General features: G+C 41.2%; 1 protein-coding gene across 1 annotated transcript in view; it reads right to left on the bottom strand.

Annotated features, from left to right (window-relative positions):
* cachd1 (cache domain containing 1) overlaps positions 1–23,187 on the bottom strand; it is a 79,822-nt gene that overhangs the window by 20,865 nt on the left and 35,770 nt on the right. The window contains exons 4-10 of the mRNA XM_018696467.2: positions 14,324–14,430; positions 9,071–9,197; positions 7,274–7,418; positions 6,923–7,139; positions 6,645–6,794; positions 3,809–4,093; positions 2,743–2,892 (exon numbers count right to left, since the gene is read on the bottom strand). Of these exons, the coding sequence (XP_018551983.1) occupies positions 2,743–2,892; positions 3,809–4,093; positions 6,645–6,794; positions 6,923–7,139; positions 7,274–7,418; positions 9,071–9,197; positions 14,324–14,430 (1,181 nt within the window). The remainder of the gene's footprint in view (positions 1–2,742; positions 2,893–3,808; positions 4,094–6,644; positions 6,795–6,922; positions 7,140–7,273; positions 7,419–9,070; positions 9,198–14,323; positions 14,431–23,187) is intronic.

A 23,187-nucleotide genomic window follows, 5' to 3' on the forward strand; every position in this document is an offset into this window, starting at 1 on the left:
TAAACTGTTATGAATCTACAGGAAAAGTGCAGTGATACTGCATAATCACACCTGCTATTATCATTATGAAACATCATTCCATACTGTTAGCATTCAAATCACAGTCTTTGAAAAAAAAGTTTATACACAGCAACAGCATACAAAAAACAGTATCTATGTGATCCCCCCCCCCCCCCCCCCCCCCCAAAAAAAAAAACAACTGGGGGTGGTAGATGGGTCATACTTGCAAAGGAATTTACTTTAGGCAGTATAAACAGTAGACCTAATTCACTAAAACAGTTAATATTGAATCTAATAATATGCAGCTGTTGATGCTACAAGGTCACAGCATCACATGGACAATGCTCATTTTTAATGCTGCTCTATTCCCAAAGTCTGAAATTCCACAGGAAAAAACCAACAGCATTTAACCTTCAAACTGTTCAGCTCAGAGGTAAACACTACTCTGGTAGAGCTAAGGAGTGTAGTGCTGTGATAAACACAGCTCTTAACAGCAGCAATAATCATTTTGGGAGACGAGAAGCCCTCAAGAAACTGGATTGAAAGCCCATCTGTTTTGAAGGGAGCAAACAAACAGAATATTATCTGCTTTTTACTCAGTTCTAATGCACTGTGAATATTTAGTGAAAAAGAGTGTGTGTGTGTGTATTTAATAACGTAGCAGCAGAAAGCAGCAGGTGCGGTGTGTCAGACTCAAAGGAAAATCCATCTGCTATAGTACACAAGGCATCTCTGTTCTTACAGCAAACTACTGTACACATCATACATAAATCTATATGTAATCGAGTTCAGGTACAAGCTTGTTTAATTCACACACAGCCTCATAAAGTCACTGAATGAGCAACTAAATGTCATCCATGCAAAAATATGTCTAATATGCTCATTGCTGTTTTTAGCTTCAGGTCCAGAAGCCTCTTGTCAGCTGAATATTTACCTAATTATATTTACCTAAACTCTAATTGGCAGCAGACGATTTGAATGCAAGCTAATAACTTTAATGGGAGTCATTTGTCAGTGTTTACAGAGTTGCTGCACTAATAAGCATGGTGCAGTAATAAGCTATAATTTGATGGCATATTTATTACAATAACAAACATTTTAGAGGGGAAAGAAGAGACTCAGTGAATGGCGAAGCAGAAGAGCAAAACTCACACAGCTGCAATGATTTACAATAATTAGTTTTAATTGTGAAAAATTCTCACGCTGAACACTTATTCCATCTAGGTGAGTGCATGTCATTTATTCTGTATGCTGTATGACTTTCCTCCACCCTAGTTTACCTCACCTCTCCTCCCACCTTCCAAAATCCTTACCCTCTAACTAAATGTCTCCCACCTGTCCTCCACTCACTCCTCTTCTGAGCTCAGAAACTTCGCTTCCTTTCCCTTCCTTTCCAATTCCTCCCAAGCTCCAAGCCATAAACAAATCTAGCCTGCTTATAACAGCATTTGTTAGTAAAGATAGTTATATCTTTATATTTAAAAAATCTGTTTTAGCTAGGGTATTATGTTTACTGTTTCCACAAGGAGCAGCATATAAAGGTTATAAAATAAAAGTTGAAACACATAGTTATCTGCAAAGGTGTGAAAACTGGGAGACCTGCAATTGCTCCACAAACTCCTCTCTCCACATTCTTGACATTCTTACTTCTGACACTGTCCATTTTCACCTCTGTGTTGACAGCGATAGATGCAGTATTTCTCTCTCGTTGGGAAAAAAGAGACAAATACTGCAACTGAAATTTGGATCATGTTCTGAACAATGGGCTGGAACAAAAATTAGCTGGAAGATACTGTAGCTCTGCATGGTTTTCCCCTTTATACGGTTGAATTAAAACAGCAGTAAAGACGTGTGTTTTAGCTGTAAACACATTAACAATCCAGTTTGTAGTGAAGGTAATGACTTTATTTCCACTGGTTTTTATATTTCATTTGCTGCGGCTATCCTGTCAGCAATGTCACCAAGAGCTGTGAGACATTTTCTAACACCCAGTTTGACTCAGTGCAACTATGTGTCCATTAACGACTCTTGTCTACAGGCCCACAGAGCACAACCTACCTGTTGTACGGCACCAGTGGTCTAGTCAAGACCCCCTTGACTGGGGCCAAGACAAACCAAGACCGGACATGAGTACTACCGCCCCGCGCTGTGGCGACGCACTGAGGCATGGCTCAACAGAGAATGAAATGCCAAAGAAGTGCCAGCGCTACCAAGAAGATGTCAATTAAGTCTAATAAGGGATAATGGCTGTGGAGGAAGTTGAGACAGACAAAATAAAGTGTAATTCTACTTGTATGTGAAACAAGAACACCAAAATACACTCTTTCCCAACTATTTGGAGTGTTTCTCTAAGACCATGACTAATGAAGATTGATACCACTGGAGTCTGTTGGACCTATAGACTGCAAATCTTTTCCTGGTGTTTGTTTTGTTACTGGCTTAGCGATCTGGGCAAAAAGCGATGCATGACTTTGATTTGTTCTGCCGCGCTCTGTATAACCTGGAGAAAACTTTATTTAGAGAACAGGCTGTAACAATTTGAAGCTTTATTTGCTAATACGCCTACAAACACCACTGTTTATGCTGCTTGACCACAAGTTGGGGAAAAAGGGGCGACAGCAGATAATCCTGCTAATTCTTCTGTGATGAAGAACATGCATGTGTGGGGGGGGTCAGGAGCCCAACAAAAATGTTTGCACTGGAGCCGGTCACTACCACTGCCCCAGTTCTCATGTGACCCACCTTTGTTGTCAATGAGGAAGGTGTACGAAGCCAGCGAGTCTTGGTAGTAGGTGACGTCCTCTAAGATGTAGGCCAGGTTCACGTCCACACCGACCACGCCCAGGAGCAGGTTACCAAAGTAACATGGCCGGCTCACTGTCATAATAAATCCTGGGGAAAGGAGGAGAAGAATCCAGCTGAAGTTTACACAGCAGTTCAGATTAGTTATCTAAGCTAATCTTGTGTTAACAATTTTGTTTTAGTAGGTTAATTTCATTTATGTCTGTGTAGTTCAGATAAACTCAGTCTATCTGTTTCATTTTAATTCCAGTAACAGTGTTTATTAGGTTGGTTCCAACAATACTAACATAATGTTCCACTGCCAGAGCAGACAAAAACTGTGACAAGACAGAACTGTGTAAAAGTTTTAGGCGCTTCAGATGTTTGGATTCTTATCCATCACACAATATCATCAGGATGGCATCTGTATTCATTCTGTAGTATGATAACGACTCTGAACATACAGCCAGAGTCATAAAGAACGATGTTCAACTCCAAGAAGAACAATGAGTCCTGCAGAGTACTGATCTCAAAAAAAGTGTGCACATGCGTACTGAAGAGAACTGGTGATGAGACACACCAAATATTGACTTGATTTAGGTTAGAGTTTTACTGTTTACTGCACTTACAATTCCAAAACTTTTCACAGAATTAGTTTCCAAAGCATCCTTACCTACTTTTAGTGCCCAAAACTTTTTGCACAGTATTGTAAAAGTTTCTTAAAATGGCAGCAAGTATAGATGAGATTGACACAGTTTGGTGGTGTTTTTTAAGTAAACAGAAATAACAACCTGTAAATTTTCATATTTGTTTGACTAGTAACCAATACCAACATTATGTCAGCAGCAAATTCAGTCTGATTGAAAACTGTGCATTAATTACAGCTGATTTGATTTTATATTCTTCTCATTCCTTTTGATTCTTCTCATTACAACTTGCCTTGGATAAGAACCATAATCAGATTATCTCTCAGTATCATCCCAGACCAAAGTTCATTCCAGTTGAGTTTGATGTCCAGACTACTCACCATCTCCCATGGGGTCAGAGTAGGGCAGGCTAAAGCGGGCCAGGTCAATCATGCGGTTGGGCAGGTTGATGTAGAAGCGGCCCACTGTTGTCTCCAGGTTGCTCAGCTGGTTCAGCACCATCATGCTTCCCTTCACCACCGGCATCATTGAAGCTCCCGCCGAGCCGGACGACAACGCCACAGAGGAGCGGTCTCGGTCCGCTGTCCTGTCGACGCCGTACTTCACCGAATTCTGCTCCGCGAGGTCCCTGAGGAAGGCCAGCTCCTTCAGGCCTGTTACTCCCTCTGAAGGAAGAAGGGAAACAGGATAGAGAATGAGTTCAGGACAAGGAGGGAGAGCCGGTGACAGAATTTGTTTGATTTAATCAAGCAGGGATATTAAGAACAAATCCGTGACTGATGGCATGACTAAAATCCTATTGAACGGGGTAATAGCGCAAATGAAAAGAGGAGGGAGTGGTTGACAGGGATGTAAAAAGAGTAAACAGCTCTTCACTAAAGAGCGCATGACCCAAATTCCTGTTATAGAAGGCAACTCATGGTTTTCTTTATCCTCTAGCAGTAAAACAATTCCTTCAAGGAACTGGAGAAAAAGAAATCACACTCCTGCTGCCGAACAGGGGCTGAATTCACCAAGAATCTTTGAGAAGAGGGGTGTACTTTGATAACAATTAACCTCATGCAGTTCACGTGGTCAGGCGGCAAGAGGCTAGAATTAAACTGGCTCATTAATCAAGGCACATACTACATGTTGCCACATAGATTTCCCAAATTGAATTGGCGCCAGCAGCAGAGATATTTCATGCACGCAGGCCCTGACTTGTGATCCTGTGTCATGATCTCTATAGGCATTATTCCTACAATCCCATGCATCTGCCAGACCCAACTGTTATCTGCTCACGCTCAGAAATCATGACATGAATAAATCCCTCATCGCTTTAAAAGAAAATATGTGGCGGTGACGTTAATGCACTCTTCAGACTTTATCTTTCCAAACTTCATAAGGTCATTTAGAAGAGAACGGATAACTGTGGCCAGCCCCTACAGCTGTCACCTGGAACATTTGGCATCCCACAACCTATTGGGAGGGATAGAGCATAGAATGTCTGCCAGTATCCAATCATTGACTGGATTACAGCAGAATCCCTATTTAATGCCAAGGCTCTGCTCTGCTGATCATCACGCTGGGCGACTGACGGGTGCCGCTGTCATCATGGGTGGCAATGTCAAACGAGAACACAAAGGGGGAAATTTGCTGACGGCACAGGTTTCTGTTCACTTTAGTTTCTGGGGGAGCAGCCTTTCCCATTCTGTATAATGGTCCTCACATACCAAAAGTAGTGTTTGCGTTTTAAGCCGTTTGTCAGATAAAACAAATCAGAAGACATCATTTTGAGGTCTGAGAAAGTGTGGTGGGCTTTTTAAAAAAATATTTTCTGACATTTAACATCTAACATTTCTGACACAGAAAGACACAGGTAAATACGAAATGTACCAACTAAATAAGTAATGATCAACCTGTAAAGTAGAAACTACTACAAAACATACTGTAGTTGACAAGGCAGCATTGTAGCCAGGCTAACATACACTGTTTTGGCGAGGTAGGGGGGCATCTCATCAGTGTGTACACACAAACACACACACATACACTAACACACACACACACACAAACAAATGCTGCCAAGGGACTGCTGATCTCCTTGAACAATCAGTACTTCACATTTGGCTGGGGATGCAGGGAATAAGAGACACAGACAGACACACACACACACACCACACACACACCACACACACCACACACACACACACACACATATACACACACCCTTTCAGCTGTGTGCAACAGCATCAGCAACAAAACAAATGTTTTTTTGGATATGCAATGCTAATAAACTCAGAGGACGATAGATTTCTGCATCCTTTTCATCATGCAGCTCTTTAAACAGCCAAGGTCCTCTGTCAGTCACACACAGTGAACAGGACGCCCTTTGAAGTCTCACTCTCTCCTCTCTTAGATGTACCTCATTTCCATTCCCCAATGCAAAAATTATTTGTATTAATGGCGGACTAATGCATGCACAGCAGAGCTCTGTGTGTGTGTGTGTGTGTGTGTGTGTGTGTGTTGCCGAGGGAGGTGGGAATTAGAGGAGGCAGATGCATGGACAAGGACAATGAAAGAGGAAAAGGAAGCATACACACCAACACACACACACACGATGAAAACAAAAAGCCTTTGAGGTTTTCTGAGCACCTCTCTAACCTTCAGTCTTCTCTGGAGCACACTGTACCCAAGAACACAGAGAAACAGAACAGAAACAGCTCCCAGCAGAACCAAAAAGGAATGAAGCTATAGATATGTGCAGAGCAAGAAATGTAATTAACATGATAACTCATTCAGTGTAAGGCCAAAACTGCTCCGTGTCTGTGCTTTATTTCTGCTTTTCTAATCATCAAAACACAGTAAATCAATTTATAAGTGTAGTATGAAATATTTGTAATATTTGAGATAAATGTAAAGGCTACAGCATTTCATTTCATTTATGATGCACTGCAGACACCTCCAAAAACTTTTTACAAAAAAAGTGTACATTTACTGTTGTGGTATTACCAGCAGCTCATTTTGTTTTCTCCTCATTTTTCTTTACTTTCACATCACTACCTGTTATGCAAAATAATATTTTCTGACTCGTCCTCCTCGCAAGAGAAAATGTTAATTGTTGTCAGTGGTATTTTTGACTGTGTGAACATAATATCCAGATCAAATCAAACAAAACCCAAAAACCCAAACAGCCTTTTTCTTACTAAAAATGTTGTGTTTTAAACAGGAGTGGCCTACCGTTCATGAGAGCATAGGTGAGGATCATGACTGAGTTGTTGAGGTGTCGGTTCTCCTCTCTGACCACACTGAGCGTCGCTCTCTTCTCCTGCTCTGACGACTCCCGAGACGTGATACCAGACGACAGGTAGATGATCACCATGTCTGTCGCTGAGGAAGAACAGGACCACACGCCACATGTATTAGTTAACACCAAATAAAATGACAGTAAAGTTGATTAAGCTGTTAAAGCCGAAATGATCACTGAGGTGACGATGTCGGTTTTTGAGAGCTCTTACTGGTACTCTGCTTGCTGAGGCTGGTGGTGTTTCGGAGCAGCTGGAAGGCCTTCTGGAAGCCCACTGCATGCTGAGTGGCTCCATCTGAAGCCTTAATGTTGGAGATGAAGGTGCTCATCTTCCTCTTGGTCTCGCTGGTGGCTGGAGACAGCAGGCTCTTATAGCACTGGTCCAGAGAACAGGAACGAACTGTCTCTGCCACTGACAGGATGGAGATCTGAAACAGCAGCAATGACGGAGTTAAAAAAAACAGTGGGAGTAACACAGATTTTCCATTTAAGCCTATACTGTGTGGTATTCTGTAAATATAAAGCAAGGTGAGAATGATATGGTCTACTCCCTTTCACCAACCTTGTCATGTTCATCTATGGCGTTGAGGATGACAAGTGCAGAGTCCCTGGCGATCTGAAGTTGGGTGTCAGTCACAGACGCGCCGTGGTCGACCATCACCACGATGTGTTTAGACTGGGGACGCACTGCAGACACGTACACGGGCCTGTGCACAGGGATAACACAAATTAATACATACACAAACATGTATGGCCAGATCAGATACTGAATGAAGAATGAAATTTGCATACAATCCTCAACCCAAGATAATAATAACACATACTGAGAAAGTGTTTGTGCAGTGATAATAAAATGCTAAAATTTGCAGGAAAACAAACAGACTAATGGAAACACACATTGCAGTTTTCTATAAGCTGGAGTAAATGTTTACCAAAAGAGGCAACGTGACTCTGCAACTGTCTCGCGAATCTGCTAACAAAACAATATGTATTTGTCTTCTCCTCAGCCCTTATCTCGCCTTGATGATTTTTGTCAGAGCTGCCTTTCCTCGTTCAGCCTGCACTCTGCTACAGTTTTCACAAGAGATTGCCTTCGCTTTACTGTTATTTTTGGGGGCAATTCAAAACTTTCAGTGTTTCATGTTGTCATTGCCGAGTTATTTATCCAGCACCATGTGCGCACAGCTTCCTACGACTACAGTATATGGGGCATCCTCAAGCTTGAAAAGCTATAAAAGGCATTTTACTTTTCAGTTTATGCTGGAGTGTTTTTGAATTGCAAAATAAGGTTTCAGCAGCTTTTCAGGATTTATATATACACAGAAAATGTATGTAATTAAAGAAAAAACTTTCTGCTTGAGTATAAAAATATCTCCATTATCTGGACCGTCTCTGACAAAAAGTGAATGACCCGCTGAAGGCAAGTGTTGGCTGGACAGCACAACCAATTTACAAAAAGCAGACTATGGAGTTCACTGTTGGCCTGCTGTTAGCATAAGGACAGGTCTAAATCTATTATTTTGAGGTAATCACAATGCCATGGGTAAAGTAGTGATGCCATACTAAAATATTTAAAGGATTTTCCTTATTTGAAATAGAAAAGGCTAAAATTTCTATATATGGTGTTTGTCACTGTACATGTACATGTATTATCTGCTTGATGGGGTGCAGAGGGGAGCAGAGGGTGGGTGGGGGAAGGGTGGGGGGTCAGTGCCTCTGTGTGTGTGGTCTGCTGGACAAGGAGACACTAACACAGAGCGGAGAAGGGGAGCGATGCACTCACAAAGCCTCATTCACAATTGAAGCAAGCCAGGCAACATAATTTCTCTCATGGCTGTACGCCAGCTCACTGACTTGAACAGGAGGGAAAAAAATCCAACGGACACGATTAAAAAAATTAAAAAAAGAAAAGGCGTGAGCCAGTGCAAGTGCATCAGGGCGCAACAGCGAGACAAAGATATAGAAATAAAAGACAAGTGAGAAAGAGACCTCTTTCAGCCGTGGTCGTAAAAAAACCACAACACTGGAGGTGTGAAATTCCAGTGGGCTTTAGTGGTACTGAGCCACATTCCAGCCAAGGGCATATGTGTCAGGGTGTGTGAGGGCAGCATGCCACCAGCATGCCCTCTGGGCCACCCCACAGCAACTGACAGAGGAGGAGGGAGAGGGAGGAAGAGGGTGAGGGCAAGGAGGAGGCAGGAGTAAGTTGTTGCTGCCTTAACCTCAGCCAGTCTGTTCTAGCTGTGAGTGATACCTGCTGTTAAACTGTATGTTTGAGCTTCATAATTATGGCTCTTTACCTGGTCAAGCAGCTGAATGACAAAAAAGAAGTCTGAGGAAAGGATGAGTTGTTGGATACCTGCTGCGGTGCTCGTAGCTTCCTTTACAGTGGAACTTGTGGGCAGGGAAGACAGTGAAGATTCCCTCCTCCGAGCTGAAGTACTGCCACTTAATCCCCGGGTTGGACTTGAGGTTGTCTGCCAACACTGCAGAAGGAAGAAGACACAGAAAGAACAGAGAAAATTAAAAATAAATGGGCAGGACATATTGGAAATCTCTTTCTGGCTGGACATAAAATAAACACATGTAAATGCATTTCCCTTTTCACACCTTCCAAAGACTAAATTACCTTCAAGGAGAAAAAGAAGTTCAGCTGCTGGGAAGTGTACAGTGCGTCTCTTTCATTTGGATACCGGATTTCGATCTGTGTGTCATAACTGTGACTGCGGGGCAAGCTGAAATAACAGCCTCATAATGCAACCTCTCTGCCGAGACACTGAGCTAAGTATTTGCTCAACACTAACAGACAGATTTTTTACTGGGTCACAGAGTAAACAGTATCTTCACAGAGATCTCATCACAAAGCCAGCAACTTCCTTTCCGCTTGCTGCAACACAAAACGGCCTTTCACAAAGAGATGGTGGGGAGGAAGAGAGGGAGTTAGGGAGACACAAATAGAAACTTCGGGCCTTTAACCAGGCAAAAAGAGACACAGAGAGAGGAGAGACAGAGTGTAGCCATCAAAGCAGGCTTCATTAAAATAAACAATAAAGCAGCTGCTAAATTTATTTTATACAAGGAATGCTGACCAATCATGGAAAATCTAATCACCACACAATATACTGAATTATGAATCTAATCAATATATATTAACAATCTGTCAGAAATCCTGCTAAGATGCACATTAGATTGAAACAGTTAGGAAAATCTAGCTATATGGCTACAATTTGAAATACATGTCTGTTTTATGTCATTACTGTCTTGGGTGACTAACAGGAACACCACTTGTTTTTGGTTAGAAATGAATCTGGTCTTATATTCAGTCCAATATAATTTTTTCTAAGAGAAAGCTTGGTTTGATTAGCTGGATATTCCAATGTTACTATTAATAAACATTCATCATGGTTCCTGCGGTTCATTAGCAGCGGTATGCATTCACAGGCTATTTTGCTAATTAGGTGACTATTTGATATTATTCAGATGGTGACGTTCATGACCAGGGATAGGATTTCAAATATCTTTGCCAGACATGCTATCCACCATTCTTGCGTGTCAGCTGGTTCTAAATAGTCCGAAAATGTGGTTCTTGGCTTGCGATCGCATTGAATTAATCACCTGCTGAAGAGAACCTGCTTTGACCTTTTCCAAAATCCAACAAAATTGACAGCCAAAGTATTTTTTTTTCTTTGGGAGGGGCGGAAAATCAAAAGTCAAATATTCAACCAACATTAAAATCTGAAACAAATTAAGCTCATGCACAAACAGATAAATTGGACATCAGCTGTGTAATCATCCAACTGCCAGAGATTATAAACAGCACCAAAAAGCACCTCTGGCTACATGTGCCTGGCAAATAACTACTCTTTTGAGACACAGCAGGTTCTTGCACACCATGTTCGCCCATCATAAGTTATCCCTGCCCAGTCACTCCATCCATCTCTGGGGCTCATATAAACAGGAACCACTCAGTTGTGTTGACAGTGGAAGAAGGGCTCTGTATACATCTGTCAGGCTACAGTGCTCCACTCTGCCACCAATGTTTAGATCTTCCCAGAAACAGATGGACAAGCCAAGAAATAGGACCCAAATTATAGCCATTTCTGACAACCTTATTACTCACGACTATCTGCAAATGACCCTCTTGATTCATCTGTGTCTACATCCATACATAAACACACCAAATGCACCACTTTAACTGTTGCATGCAAGTAGATAATCATAAAGGTAATGTAGAAATATAAGAGAGTACTCATAGAGCCACCCAAGCGTATCTTTGAAAAGCTTTGTTTAATAGTGGTGCCAGGAAGGGCACAATGGTACTTCACTCCAGGTTCATTGACTACAACAACAAAAAATTTATTATATTCATATTTTCTGTTTGTATTTCTGTTGTCTCCATGTATGACTGAGTAAACAACAGGCTAGTAACTGTAGAACAGCCTTGCTAGCTGCTCTACAAAGCTGTTCTTTGGTATAGCAGTCATGCTAACATGCTCACAGTGACAATGTTCACATGGTGATGTTTAGCAGGTAATATTTACCATATTCCCCACTCTAGTTTCATGTGTTAGGATTCTAACATTGGCTAATTAGCACTAAACACAAAGTAAAGCTGAAAGTGATGGGAATGCCATGAGTTTTACAGCTATTTTCGTATCGTCGTTTTCCACCTTGGTATCAGAATCGTTGCACCTCTACCTCTGAACCATGAACACCAACAGACCACACCTAGACTACAGTGAGCATCAGCACATTGTGTGTGGAGCTACATTTTTAATCTGATTACATGGTTTTCAAAGTGAAAACATGGAGTGGTAGTATGTCTGCCATAATTTGTTGTTTAAGCTCTGTTAACTTCATGCTGGCTTTGCAGTAACTTGGTATGGTAAATATGAGTCAATGTGACAGCCTGAAGTTGGAGTTAAAGTTGATGGAAAAGTTGGGAAATGAAAGTATATACTTAAGTGCATGCACATCAAGTGTAGTGCCTGCAGCAATGCCTCTCATCTTCGATCTCATCTTCAACCATCACATTCAAGACATGTGAGGGCTGAAGATGAGATGGATGAAGAGAAGACTGGAGGAAGAACAGCAAATAGGGAGTCACAAACCATCAACAAGTCAGAGAAATGGATGAAATTGCTGAGGAAATAAGCCTACAAAGAGGAAAAAATGGATGGAGGACAGAAGATGGATATAACTAGTCCTCTAATCACACAGCACTCCACCAGTCATCTCTCATCTACCTGTCGTTTCACTCCCACCTGCTGGTATCACTACTGATGCTTCCCACATCCACTATCTCTCTCCTATCGCCCCCTTCCTTCCAAAAAAAAGCTAAATGGAAGATGAGAGGGGAGAAGATGGAAGGAATACAATGCTGTCTTGATAGAATTACTCCATTTCAATCAGCTCTCACCCCTCCTTTCTTCCCCTTCATTCATCATTCTCTCCCTCTCAATTATCCCTCACTCTCTGACCCGCTCCCTCCCTCCCCTCTGTGGCTGCTTGTTTAGACTGGGCTGAGACAAATGGGAGAGAATGAATACACTGGGAGCGTGGGGGTCAAGGAGGGCTGAGTGTGAGGGACAGGGAGAGGAGAGGGGAGGCAGAGGGGTAACTTGAACTTGCCGTGACTGGCTTGTAAGGAAAATAAAACCTGGCCGATGGTGACGTGTTATGAATGGCCATCATTATGAATGGCTTGCAGAGAGATGAGCACACTGGGATATCTGGGAAAAATAGGATGGTGGGGAGCAGCAATGGGATGGCAGAGAGTTCCTGTAAAAAGGGGAGGGCAAGGGGAGTGATCACAAAATCCAGTGTGCATGGATGAGTAAAGGATTCAGGATGCTTCAAATGAAGTAGGTTGCACACAGTCGTCCGAACACAAACCTTCTGAAGGGCCACACTCGAGGGTGACGACAGAGACTCAATAACTCATGAAAATGCGGATAACAGCACACACTCCAAACACTCTGTGGTTGTGTGAAGAATTTAAAAAGGAAAGGTTGAAAACAAAGTTTAAATCCTACCTTTTTGCTCCACTGCTGCACAATGTAGGTGTGACAGATTTAAAAAATTACAAAAACTTTGAAGCAGCCCCCTGACGTCCAAACACGTGAGGGGGAGGAGGTTCCATGTGCTGTTTGGCAACCCCAAAAGCATTTCATTTTTAGCATACTGACACCTTTAAGCAGTCCCTCAAGATCTTCCAGAGATTTTTTGTGATTATTTCCACTGGAAATGATCACATTCACAGTAGTTTTTTATGTAGATAAAATGTGCAGCCATTTTCTACTCTTTTACAACAGTGTATCCCAGTTTATATAGCAGTAAGTATGTAAATATGTAACTATGAACATGAAGAGGTTTGTTGTTAGTTGTCTACCTTGTCTGTAAGTTAACCTTAGTGCTTCCTACTATGTCATATAACACTGTCAACAAATTCTACAAACCAAATGGTCAGAATAAGGTATTAAATTAAACATAAACACATTTGGTGACTTGAACTGGAGAACCTCAGTTGGAGCAATAATTATGACAGAGGAGAGCATTGACAAGACATGTCAGTTTGGCTGGTAAAAGCAAATATGAAACAGATTATTTTCATGCAGTGCTTCATAAATTAAACAACATTCTTTCAATCTGACTGTTTTAAGGGGATTTGAAAACTCACACAATCTGGACTAAAACTGGAAATTTAAGAGAAAGTGGTTCAATATTCCGGGAAATACAAGTTGGTCTGTCACGAACGCATGGAGTACATCTTGATATTTCTACTCTGGAAGCAGGAGGAGTACAATGCTAACCAAGCGATGGCAAAAGAACAGAAAAAACAGCGGGGGAAAGTTGGCATTTGTCTGGTTTTTAGTCAGTTCAGTCTATTTTCTCCTTAATCAAATGCAGGCCGACATATGTGGTGCAGACACATGTGGGTTTTACATGGTAATATTCTGCAATGCGCTTATGCAACCTGGAGCCTCAATAAATGTATTGTGGGAATAGTGAGAACACCATTAAAAACGGCTTTCCATTGCTCTTACTCAAAAGATTTGTCAGGAGTATGTTGAGGTTACGTATATGTACAGTTGCTGTGACAACTCATGCAGTTTCTATTTGAGGTGAAACGAGAACAGACACAAAGAACTAACAAAACCCTTAACAAAGGGATGATAAAAACATACACTACCTAAACAAAAAAGCAGATATGAGTTCAAAGTAAAACCACATTTTTAAATCAAAGGGCAAAAAAAGAGAAGATAAGCAGAGAACGGAAAGACAGAAAGAGTGATAGAGCACAAACTAAAGAAACATCTCTGGACACGGCTCACTATTTCCATCTTAGATCAATGTCCTTTTCTTTTCAAGACTGAATAAGATAAGAGGGATAGAAAAGATAATATGACTTCTTAATTAAAAACTGACTGCTATGGCAGTTGCTGTTGAAATATTACCCATTTGGCATTCAGACCATTTTCAAAAAATGAATTCCAAAGTTTGAATGGTGTGTGTCCATGTTTCATTTGTTAAAGTAGGTCAATTCAGATAATAGGAAATTCATGTGATGTGTGTTTTTTCATGTGTGCTTGTGTGTGTGTGGGTAACGAACCTGAGTTGAGGTCTCGTCCGGGGTTGAAAGCTCGGCTGTTGACGGTGGGAGAAAGCCTATCACAGCAGATGGTCTTGGAGACGTTGGTATTGAAGTTTCCATCAAACCTAAACATACACAAACAGGCAACATTTGAGAAATTTATAGAGCGTGTCCAAGTCATTTGTTGGTGGAGCAGCTCTGGCTTTTCTCTCAGCACTAACAGATTTACTACTCCACAGCTTTAGTTCCAATAAAACCAAACTCACAGGTTTACGCATACCTCTGACTTCATGGTAATGTTCATGTTTAAACTAAGCTTTCAAGTGAGACCTACACAATTTACACAAATAATGAAGAAATCTGTGCGACACAACACAAGTTAACACAATTGAATGAAACATCTGTTGAAACTAATAGACCCTGCTCATTTCATTTGAGCTAAATTGTATCGCTGGCTATATCATCTGTTGCCCAGACCTCATATTAAAGTCCACGTTATGGCTGGTGAACAGTATTTTCCATGGAAAACTGCTTGAATTCTGCTTTTCCTCCAACAAAACCAAGACCCAGTTCCCTGAATACATCTGAATGTGATTGTAAGAAAAGGCTGCCTGCTTAATTCACTGATTGAAATCATCTGTCACAGCGCCCCAACTCATACTATCAGTCTCTGTCAATGTTTTAATTTTTCCTCCTCATTCTCCCAGTGTCTTTTTCAACATAACATTAAACTGACAACTGAAGATTTTCAATAAAATGAATCATTATTTCTGCCAGGGTTTTGGTGAGCATTAGTGAGGCTGGCAATTCATTATGCTGATATTCTCTGTGGTGTAGCGGTTCCCTGCCTCTACACAATGCTAATGAAAAGACACTGATATGGGTGAGACAATGTGAAGATGGCACAATAAGCAATGAGTGGGGGCACCGCATGTGAAAGGTCTCTGCCTAAGCAACACATTTATGGCTGACGGTTTGAATTTAAGATACACAAGAGGCAACAGAGAGACCTTAAAACCTGAAATATGTGTGCAGAAACATAACAATGCCTACATCCATAGCTCATAAGAGGTCACTGAATGGTTTGAGGAGTCTGAAATGGTGTGAATCATACGCTGTGGTCTTCGCAGATCTCAACCCAGTTGAACACCTAGGGGAGATTTTGGATCGACCGGTTTCATACAACGCTCTCATCCACCATCATCATAACACCAAGTGAGGGAACATTTTTTGGAGGAATCTCTCTGGTAGAGTTCCAGAGACTTTGAAAATCAATGCCAAGGAACACTGAAGCTGTTCTGGTAGCACGAGGTGGCCCTACTACACTTTATGTTGGTCCCTTAATTTGTCACCTGTCTGTAAATAACTCATCAAACTGAACAGCACATTATTCTTTAATGTTGATACAGAAAGTTAAAGTCAGGTTCTTAAGCTAAAAAAAAACCCAAATTTAGATAACATATGCAAGTATGAGCTCTTCAATCCAGTTCCCAGAGTCATGAGGACATATACTTTCCTTTACTCTAAACAATTTCTGTAAAAATATACTGCAGGGGGCTGATGTTGAGAGGCACTTCTATGTCATTTGGGAAGATGAAAGTGGAAGAACACTAGATGCTTTGATCAGAGAGAAAGCTAAAACAATTACTTCAAACATTTACGTCATCCAAGTCAGCCGCAAAACTAATACAAAATAGGGCTGATCCAAAATCTAATTGTTTTTCTCTGCTCCAGCTTGTGAGACATTTTCATTTCTTCTAACATTTAATGAGCCACAGAATTTAAGCCTTCCACCAAACGGTTCCTCCTCGTCAACCAGGCCAAAAGCAACCGATTAACGGAGATGCAATTAAACAGCACCAGAGGGCAGATATTCATATGTGGGTCACTGCATTTGTGATGCGCATACTCGCCAATCGCTATCTTTTAAAGGTCTGAAAGAGGTCAGAGAGAGGGAACTAAAGATAGATGGACAGAAAGAGAAAACGAGCCTGTTTAATCTGGCCCCAAACAGCGATATTTCCTAATATGCTCTTTCTCTCCTGTATTAGATGATGATGAAGGACCCTGCAAGGGCCTCTGGTGTGCTGTGAAAGATGTGTCTCAGCAATACTGTGTTGTCCTTGAGCATACACACACCCAAAAGTGTTTAAAGAGGTGTCAAACAATGAGATCTGTGCTGCAATCAGCACATCTTTAACACCTTTAGTTCCTGCACACGTCTTCGCACATGACATATCATTTTCCAGCACTTTGGTTTTAGTGTTAAGCGACAGCATAAGCAGTGTTATATTAAAATCTCTTGTGTGTGTTGATTGTAAAGCAAGGTTTCCTGAGCCTTTATCTCGGGAGCTAAGAGCTGACAAAAGGGGAGGTATGCAGAGGAGCAGTCTGTTCTGCACTGCACCAAGCCTGGGTGCTTTGATCCTTCCATCCCTCCAACTAACCCCCCCCCCTTTCCAAATCCTCCCTTCTTCCCACCTCCCCCTCTGGCTTAGCAACACACAGACACACATGTGCACAAGTAAACACACACACACACACACATACACACACACACACTATACACCCCTCTTTGGCTCCCTCTGCTTGTGGACCTGGCACTGGCCCGGTTTGATTGACAGGTGCTGTGATGTACAGGCTGTGTTTGAACTTCACTCATTTAGAGTCCCATAAGGCCAAAGTCATTACTATTCTCCTTCAACCCACTTTGCATAGAAGGGCTGGGCAGGACGCTCAGCAAAATGTGTGCCAGATAAAAAATACATTTGCAGGCGCTTTGAATTCCACATCAAAAAACATATGAGAATGAGGGAGAGAGAGAGGCAGGCTTCCATTCTGATCAGACATCTTAATGAGGGCAGAATTTTTTTTTTTTTTTTGCAAAAAAGGCTGGACTCACCAGGCACAAGGATATATTAAAAAATAATAACTGTATTAACCCAAACTCTTATCCATGACTGTTACAAATGCAATGTATGCTGCTTTAAATAATTCTTCAATTGAATATGCATATCAATAATGTATTGTAGGAATGCTTGCCTGATTACCATATTTCCCAGAAGGGGAGTTCTCTAAGCAGTAATCAGAAATGATCCTGAAGACAAGTCACCAGTAATAAACCTGTGAGTGTCCTTAAACATTCAAACTGAAATGTATTGATGTTTCTTTAAATGATGACTCAAAACTGGCATTTTTTTCTTTGCTTTTAACCCAGAATCAAACAAGAATATATACAATGAATCCATTCTGAAGGATGAAATGTCTTGTAGCACAGAGTGAAATAGGCAGACACCTCTAAATAAGGCAGCACCTGTCGTGTTCAGCGCTAGCCATCCACTGTTTAGAAAATCCATTATATTAAGCTGTACCCTGCTGCAGGAACCATGTATATCCACAGAGGAGGCAATCATACGCCATTCAAAAAGCCCAGTCAGTACAATTACCTTGAAGAGGCTTGCTGTTGTGCAAGCTCCAACGTCAAGAGTAATACCATTTCTAATGTGTTTGCAATCCCTCTGTGAACAGCAGCAGTGAAACCGGCAACATGCTAGCTGGAGAATGAAGAGCGCTTAAATAAGGCCTTTCATATATCTGGCTTCAACAACAGCTCTATGAAAACAGATTTCATTGTGATATCAATATGCAGAATGAATTTCAGAAGCCTGTTTGGTGTCCAGCAGCTCTTCAGAGGACATCTGGGGCTTTAAGTCCGAAGTCCTCTCAAAAGAAGGGAAACGCAGGATAAAGAGCTGTGGTGGGTTTCGATCCTGTCCTTTAACACAGCATCGATTGTGAGAGGTTCTGCCAGTATTCTGGTCTCCCTTACGGCTTCTCAAATGGAGGTGGACAAAATATTAGCAACACATTTCTCAAAGTAATACAATCCACATCAAATATTTTGATAAGAACTTCAATTGTATTGTATTCTAAGGCCATTGAACTGAATTGCATTAGAGTGTACAGTAGTACATAATCAACTCAGTATAGAAAGTTATCAAAGTGGGATAATGCTGCCTACAGACATGCCAGATTAGTATCTGATGCCATTTCGTTGTAGTTTTGTGTTATTCCCACCTTTATTTTTGCCTCTCACACAGCTGTGCTGTCCATTAACCCACGTACTGAGGAGAGTAAGAGAGGATCAACTAGGATTGGGCTGTGGCTATCATCAAGGATGGATTAAAGACTTAGCCAGTAGGAACAGTGCCCAAAGGCTTCTGACCATGAGACCCTCAGCCCTAACTGACCTGAAGGTGCTGCCAATGAAGATCAGGGGCCCATAGGTATCTCAAATCTAAATGTATGTTCAAGAAATTAGAGAACTGTGTAGAGGCAAGAAACTTCGCTGGACAGTGGACAGGACACTTTTCTACCAATTCCGACATATTTTTGAAGATTTTAGGTATGAACGAATGTGGATTGTTAACACTTACTTTCATGTGTTGCCGACTACATATATGTACATATAACCGTGATGGGGCTCGGTTCATAGTAGGGCTGCCTACTTTTAGTCTGCTTCTACACTTATCAGTCTGTAGGGCACCAGCAAACTTAAAGTCCATTATCGGTTTTTATGCTCTTTTATTTTAAAGAGAAGTAGCTATTAGTTGATGGATCATTCATCACTCAAATCGATATCACACCTAGCGAACACACATATTCACATTTATGATTTGGTCTTTAATAAGCACAAGAGGTCTTACTGTATTTCTGCAGTGACATGCTGAGGAGCAATTACACTAGAGATATAGTATAGTTTATCTATTAGGTTAAACCAAGTAATCCATGACTAAAGATGTATTTAGTGTTTGGACATAACTTTTAATGTGTTGGGCAGAAGGCAAAACATGATGATGGAGAAAAAGTGTAAGGAAAAAAGACATTTCTGTTATTTATCATAGTCAATAGTTTATGTTTTTGGTCGGGATGTTAAATGACAACCAAGATTCTTCAGATTCAAGATTGAATGGGTAAAAAAAGGTGGTGTCAACAGGCCAGATAGTGGAGTTCCAGAGTCCTAACCTCTTAATCTGTCGCTGAATATCAACCACGGAGGAAGTAAATAAAAAGGGATGGCAAGACATGGGAGAGGAAGGGAATATATCAAGAATGGAAAACAGACACTGGAATGAAGCATGGAAGGAAGGGAAAAGTTTAAGGGAGGCAAAAATAGTGAAACAAAGAAGAGGAGAGTGAAAGAGGAAGAGGTTGACATTAACACAGGCATGTGGAGAGAGGAAAAAAAAGTTCTGATAGTGGCACAGCATTTACACCTGTTAAGGTCACTTAAACAAACCCCTCCTCCCAACCTGCCTGGTATGCTGCCATCTCCTTCTCTAATATGCAAACAGAGGTATCATCATCATGCTGACGATGATGATAGCTCTACCAGAAGATCAGTTTGATCTGAAGCACTGGGCTCATTGCTGCTACATATACTCTTGATCTAGACTGTAAATCTGCCAGCAGGTCAGATAGTGAGAATTCTTCTTAAGAAACAGGAGCTAGATATTAGCACTATGGTGTCTTAAATCTCTCTGTTTAATCTATGAGTGAAGGTACTGCAAATTCTTGGTGCAATTTCATCCCTACTACATATTATATAGGAATGCTGAGATTACTGGAGTTAAGCAAGGCACTTGGTGTTCAGTAACTCAGATTCATGAGAAGAAACATTGATTTTGTCATGTGGGAACACAGCAAGAGCAAGGCTGCAGCTGAATATGTGTAAGCCATAACACCTTTAGTGAATCAACCTGAATTTCATGGATTGAAAATTCTATGAACCTTCCCAGAACTACAGCCGTTAGCACTAAAAAACGAAACGCTGCCGGATAAAATAATCAGCAATGAAAAAGGTCAAAACATCCAAACACTTCTTCCGTTTGTGAAATACACTGAAAAATATGGTGATGACATGAGTTGAAGCCATTGTCATTGTACAGTCTCACACACATCTCAAAGCTATAAAATCTTTCTAAAACCACATTAAAAGAACACATTTTTGATAAGTCATAAGCAGTTGGGAGAGACTGGACAAGGTGATTCAAATCCAACTATTTTTTAGACTCTCCCATTAAAAGAAAAATCCCAAATTCCCAAACACAGAAGTTACATATTTTATGTCTATGATATTGGAAAGTAAAATCCTGATTCATGAGGATGGATCAATATGTGTCACAGATCAGAGCAAGGTTGCAAAAATGTATTTCTTGAAATTGTTGTAGACACTACAATGGATGTAATAAAGGCACAGACTTAACGAGAAGTCTTACCATGAGGGTAGTTTTAAGTGAAATATCTCAACAACAAGTGTATGAATTGCCATGAAAAACTGGAAACTTTGATGCCTTCACTTTTCCTCACCTCAAAATTTGTATTTTTATTCAGTACTTTGGTTTATGACAAAATACCAGCAAGTCAAGAATACAGATTCTATTGAGGATAAGTCATGGATGGGTAATGCACCAGGCTTTGAACTGAGGATTAACATACTGCTGGTTAACACTGTGATGTGGGCAGGCCTGCAGGCAGCTAGAATGGCCCAACCATCTTTAGAGACTACTGGTGAAATGAGATCATTAAGTGCCATCTGGGCTGCTCCCAAGCACACTTCTCACTTTCACAACTGCATATCAGTGGAACTGTTGAAATGAGCACCTTGAAATTGCATGTTAAAAATATAAACATACAGACACACATGCACGCACACCAACTCTATGAGTTACATACTTTTGCTATTTTCAGGTACAGCCTGTTGTTGAGACCAAGCAGTGATTAAAGCATACCACTGGGCGCTAAGCACTGCCCTCGGTGGCCTCTCCGCGAAATGATAGCCTGCTAGCTTGATGGGCTAACAGACATGAACACCCTGTGAATCACCTGATCGCCTCTAAACTGGCTGACCTGACTGAGACCCCTAGAAGCAGCTGATGCCTGAGACTAATGAAGGACACTCTGAGGTGGACTACAGAGGAATAAAGTCCATAAAGGCTAAGCAGGAGGAGACAATTAGCTTAGCATAAAGATCTGAATCAGGGAGAAACAGGAGGAAACAGCTAGCCTCATTCTTTCCAAAGGTCTAAAATACAACCACCAGCAACTCTGAAACTTTGTGAGGTTGCGGTTACTTTCTGGACTCTCTCCTAGACGTCTGGCAACTTTATGGTGACAGCAAAACCCCAGCAAGTCAGTGCTATCAGCTGCTGTTCGCCAAGAAGTAATATGTTCATTAGTCAGCTGGAAAGAGCCAAGCTAGCTGGCGCTCCCTGCTTGCAATCTTTATGCTAAACTAATTGCCTTCTGGCTCCAGCTCAATACCATTAAAGTAATAGGTATTGGGGAAATATGCTTACTCAAGACTGATACCACTCTTACATCTGTCTGTTCCATTTGTTTAATCTGTAAAAGACCCTGAAGTTTTAAGTTTTACTGGGACATGTGTGCTGGAACATTTTTTTGATCAGACTGCAGGAAGTTACTGGTCTCAAGCAAGACAAAGCCTGACCACCCAATTGTTTTGACTTTTGATTGATTTTTTACACTTCAGTTTTAATATATATATTTTGAAAAAACAAGATAAAATTCCTTGATCATTAAGGGTACTGGTGGGTGAATTTGTTGTCTTTGGGCAGAGCTAGACGGTCGTGTTTCCAGTCTTTATGCTAAGCTAAGATAACCAGCTGCTGACTCCAGCAACATATTTACGCATGAAGACAGGTATCGATCTTCCCATCTACTCAAAATCAAAGTATGACCAGTATGATCAACTGGATGAACAACAATTTTGTTTATGTTCAAAATAGTTTTAGTTATACAGTTGGCAAGTTATCCGCTTTTTTGTATAGTAGTATAGTAACCTTGCAACACTCTACAAATGTAGAAAACCGCTTTAGATAGCTTCCCTCATGCAGAGTGCACGAGGGAGAGCTAAGTTATTCTACATACAGCTCCTGAAAGTATCTCACAATCCTACATAAACCCCAAAAAATGAAAGCGAGATAGCTCTGCGCTTTTTTACTCCCTTGAGGAGGATTCTTTGAAGTTCAGGGATCTATCAGGCACAGCTTCAGTTTGGTATGTCCAACCCCACCACCACCACCCATGTGACTCTCTCTGCATCATTCCATCCCTCCTACCCTGAACTTATATAATCTTCTTCTTCTGCAATTTCTGCCTCAAACTGTCTGTCAAATCCACAGTTTTAGGCTTGGTTTTAGACTGCACATGTATATACATAAATGCAGCATGTCTACCTGTGAACAAGTGTTGAATACATGTGCAGTATATCATGGGCTTGATTCAGCTACAGGTGGCCAGTGGCCCTCAGCCAGGCAGCCTCCCCCACCTTTGCAAGAGTGAAGGAAAGACAGGTGACCTTGCAGCCTGTGAAGTCTGCAGCGCAAAAACTTCAGAGAGCAATAACTGGTTACATCGGCTGATAAAGGGGAGGGAGATAGACAGAAATGGAGAGAGGGGATGAGGGGTAGAGACAGCTGCTGCTCTGTAGATTAGAAGTAAAAGCCCCCCCCCCCTCTCTCTCTCTCTCTCTCCCTCTCTCTCTCTCTCTCTCTCTCTCTGAGCTCAGCTTTGAACTGTGTTTTTTTGCCTGCTGGAGTTGGTGATTGGCTGAAAAGCTGGGTCTACACTGTAGACTGGGGCAATTTTTAAATCTCTCAGCACAGGATTTGAATTTGACACATTCAATCTCACACCCAGTTTAATAAAAATAGACTAATAGTCTTGTCATGTCGGCACCCTCTTCACGAAGCACAATGCCTTGATTTGGTTCCAAAACTGTGTTTGCAAGAAACACAATGAAAATAACATACTGAAATTGAATTTTGGGTTGTTTTGCCATTAATAACTTTAAAATTTGT

This window comes from Lates calcarifer, linkage group LG17 (assembly GCF_001640805.2).
Source record: "Lates calcarifer isolate ASB-BC8 linkage group LG17, TLL_Latcal_v3, whole genome shotgun sequence".
NCBI classification, from domain to species: Eukaryota; Metazoa; Chordata; class Actinopteri; family Centropomidae; genus Lates; species Lates calcarifer.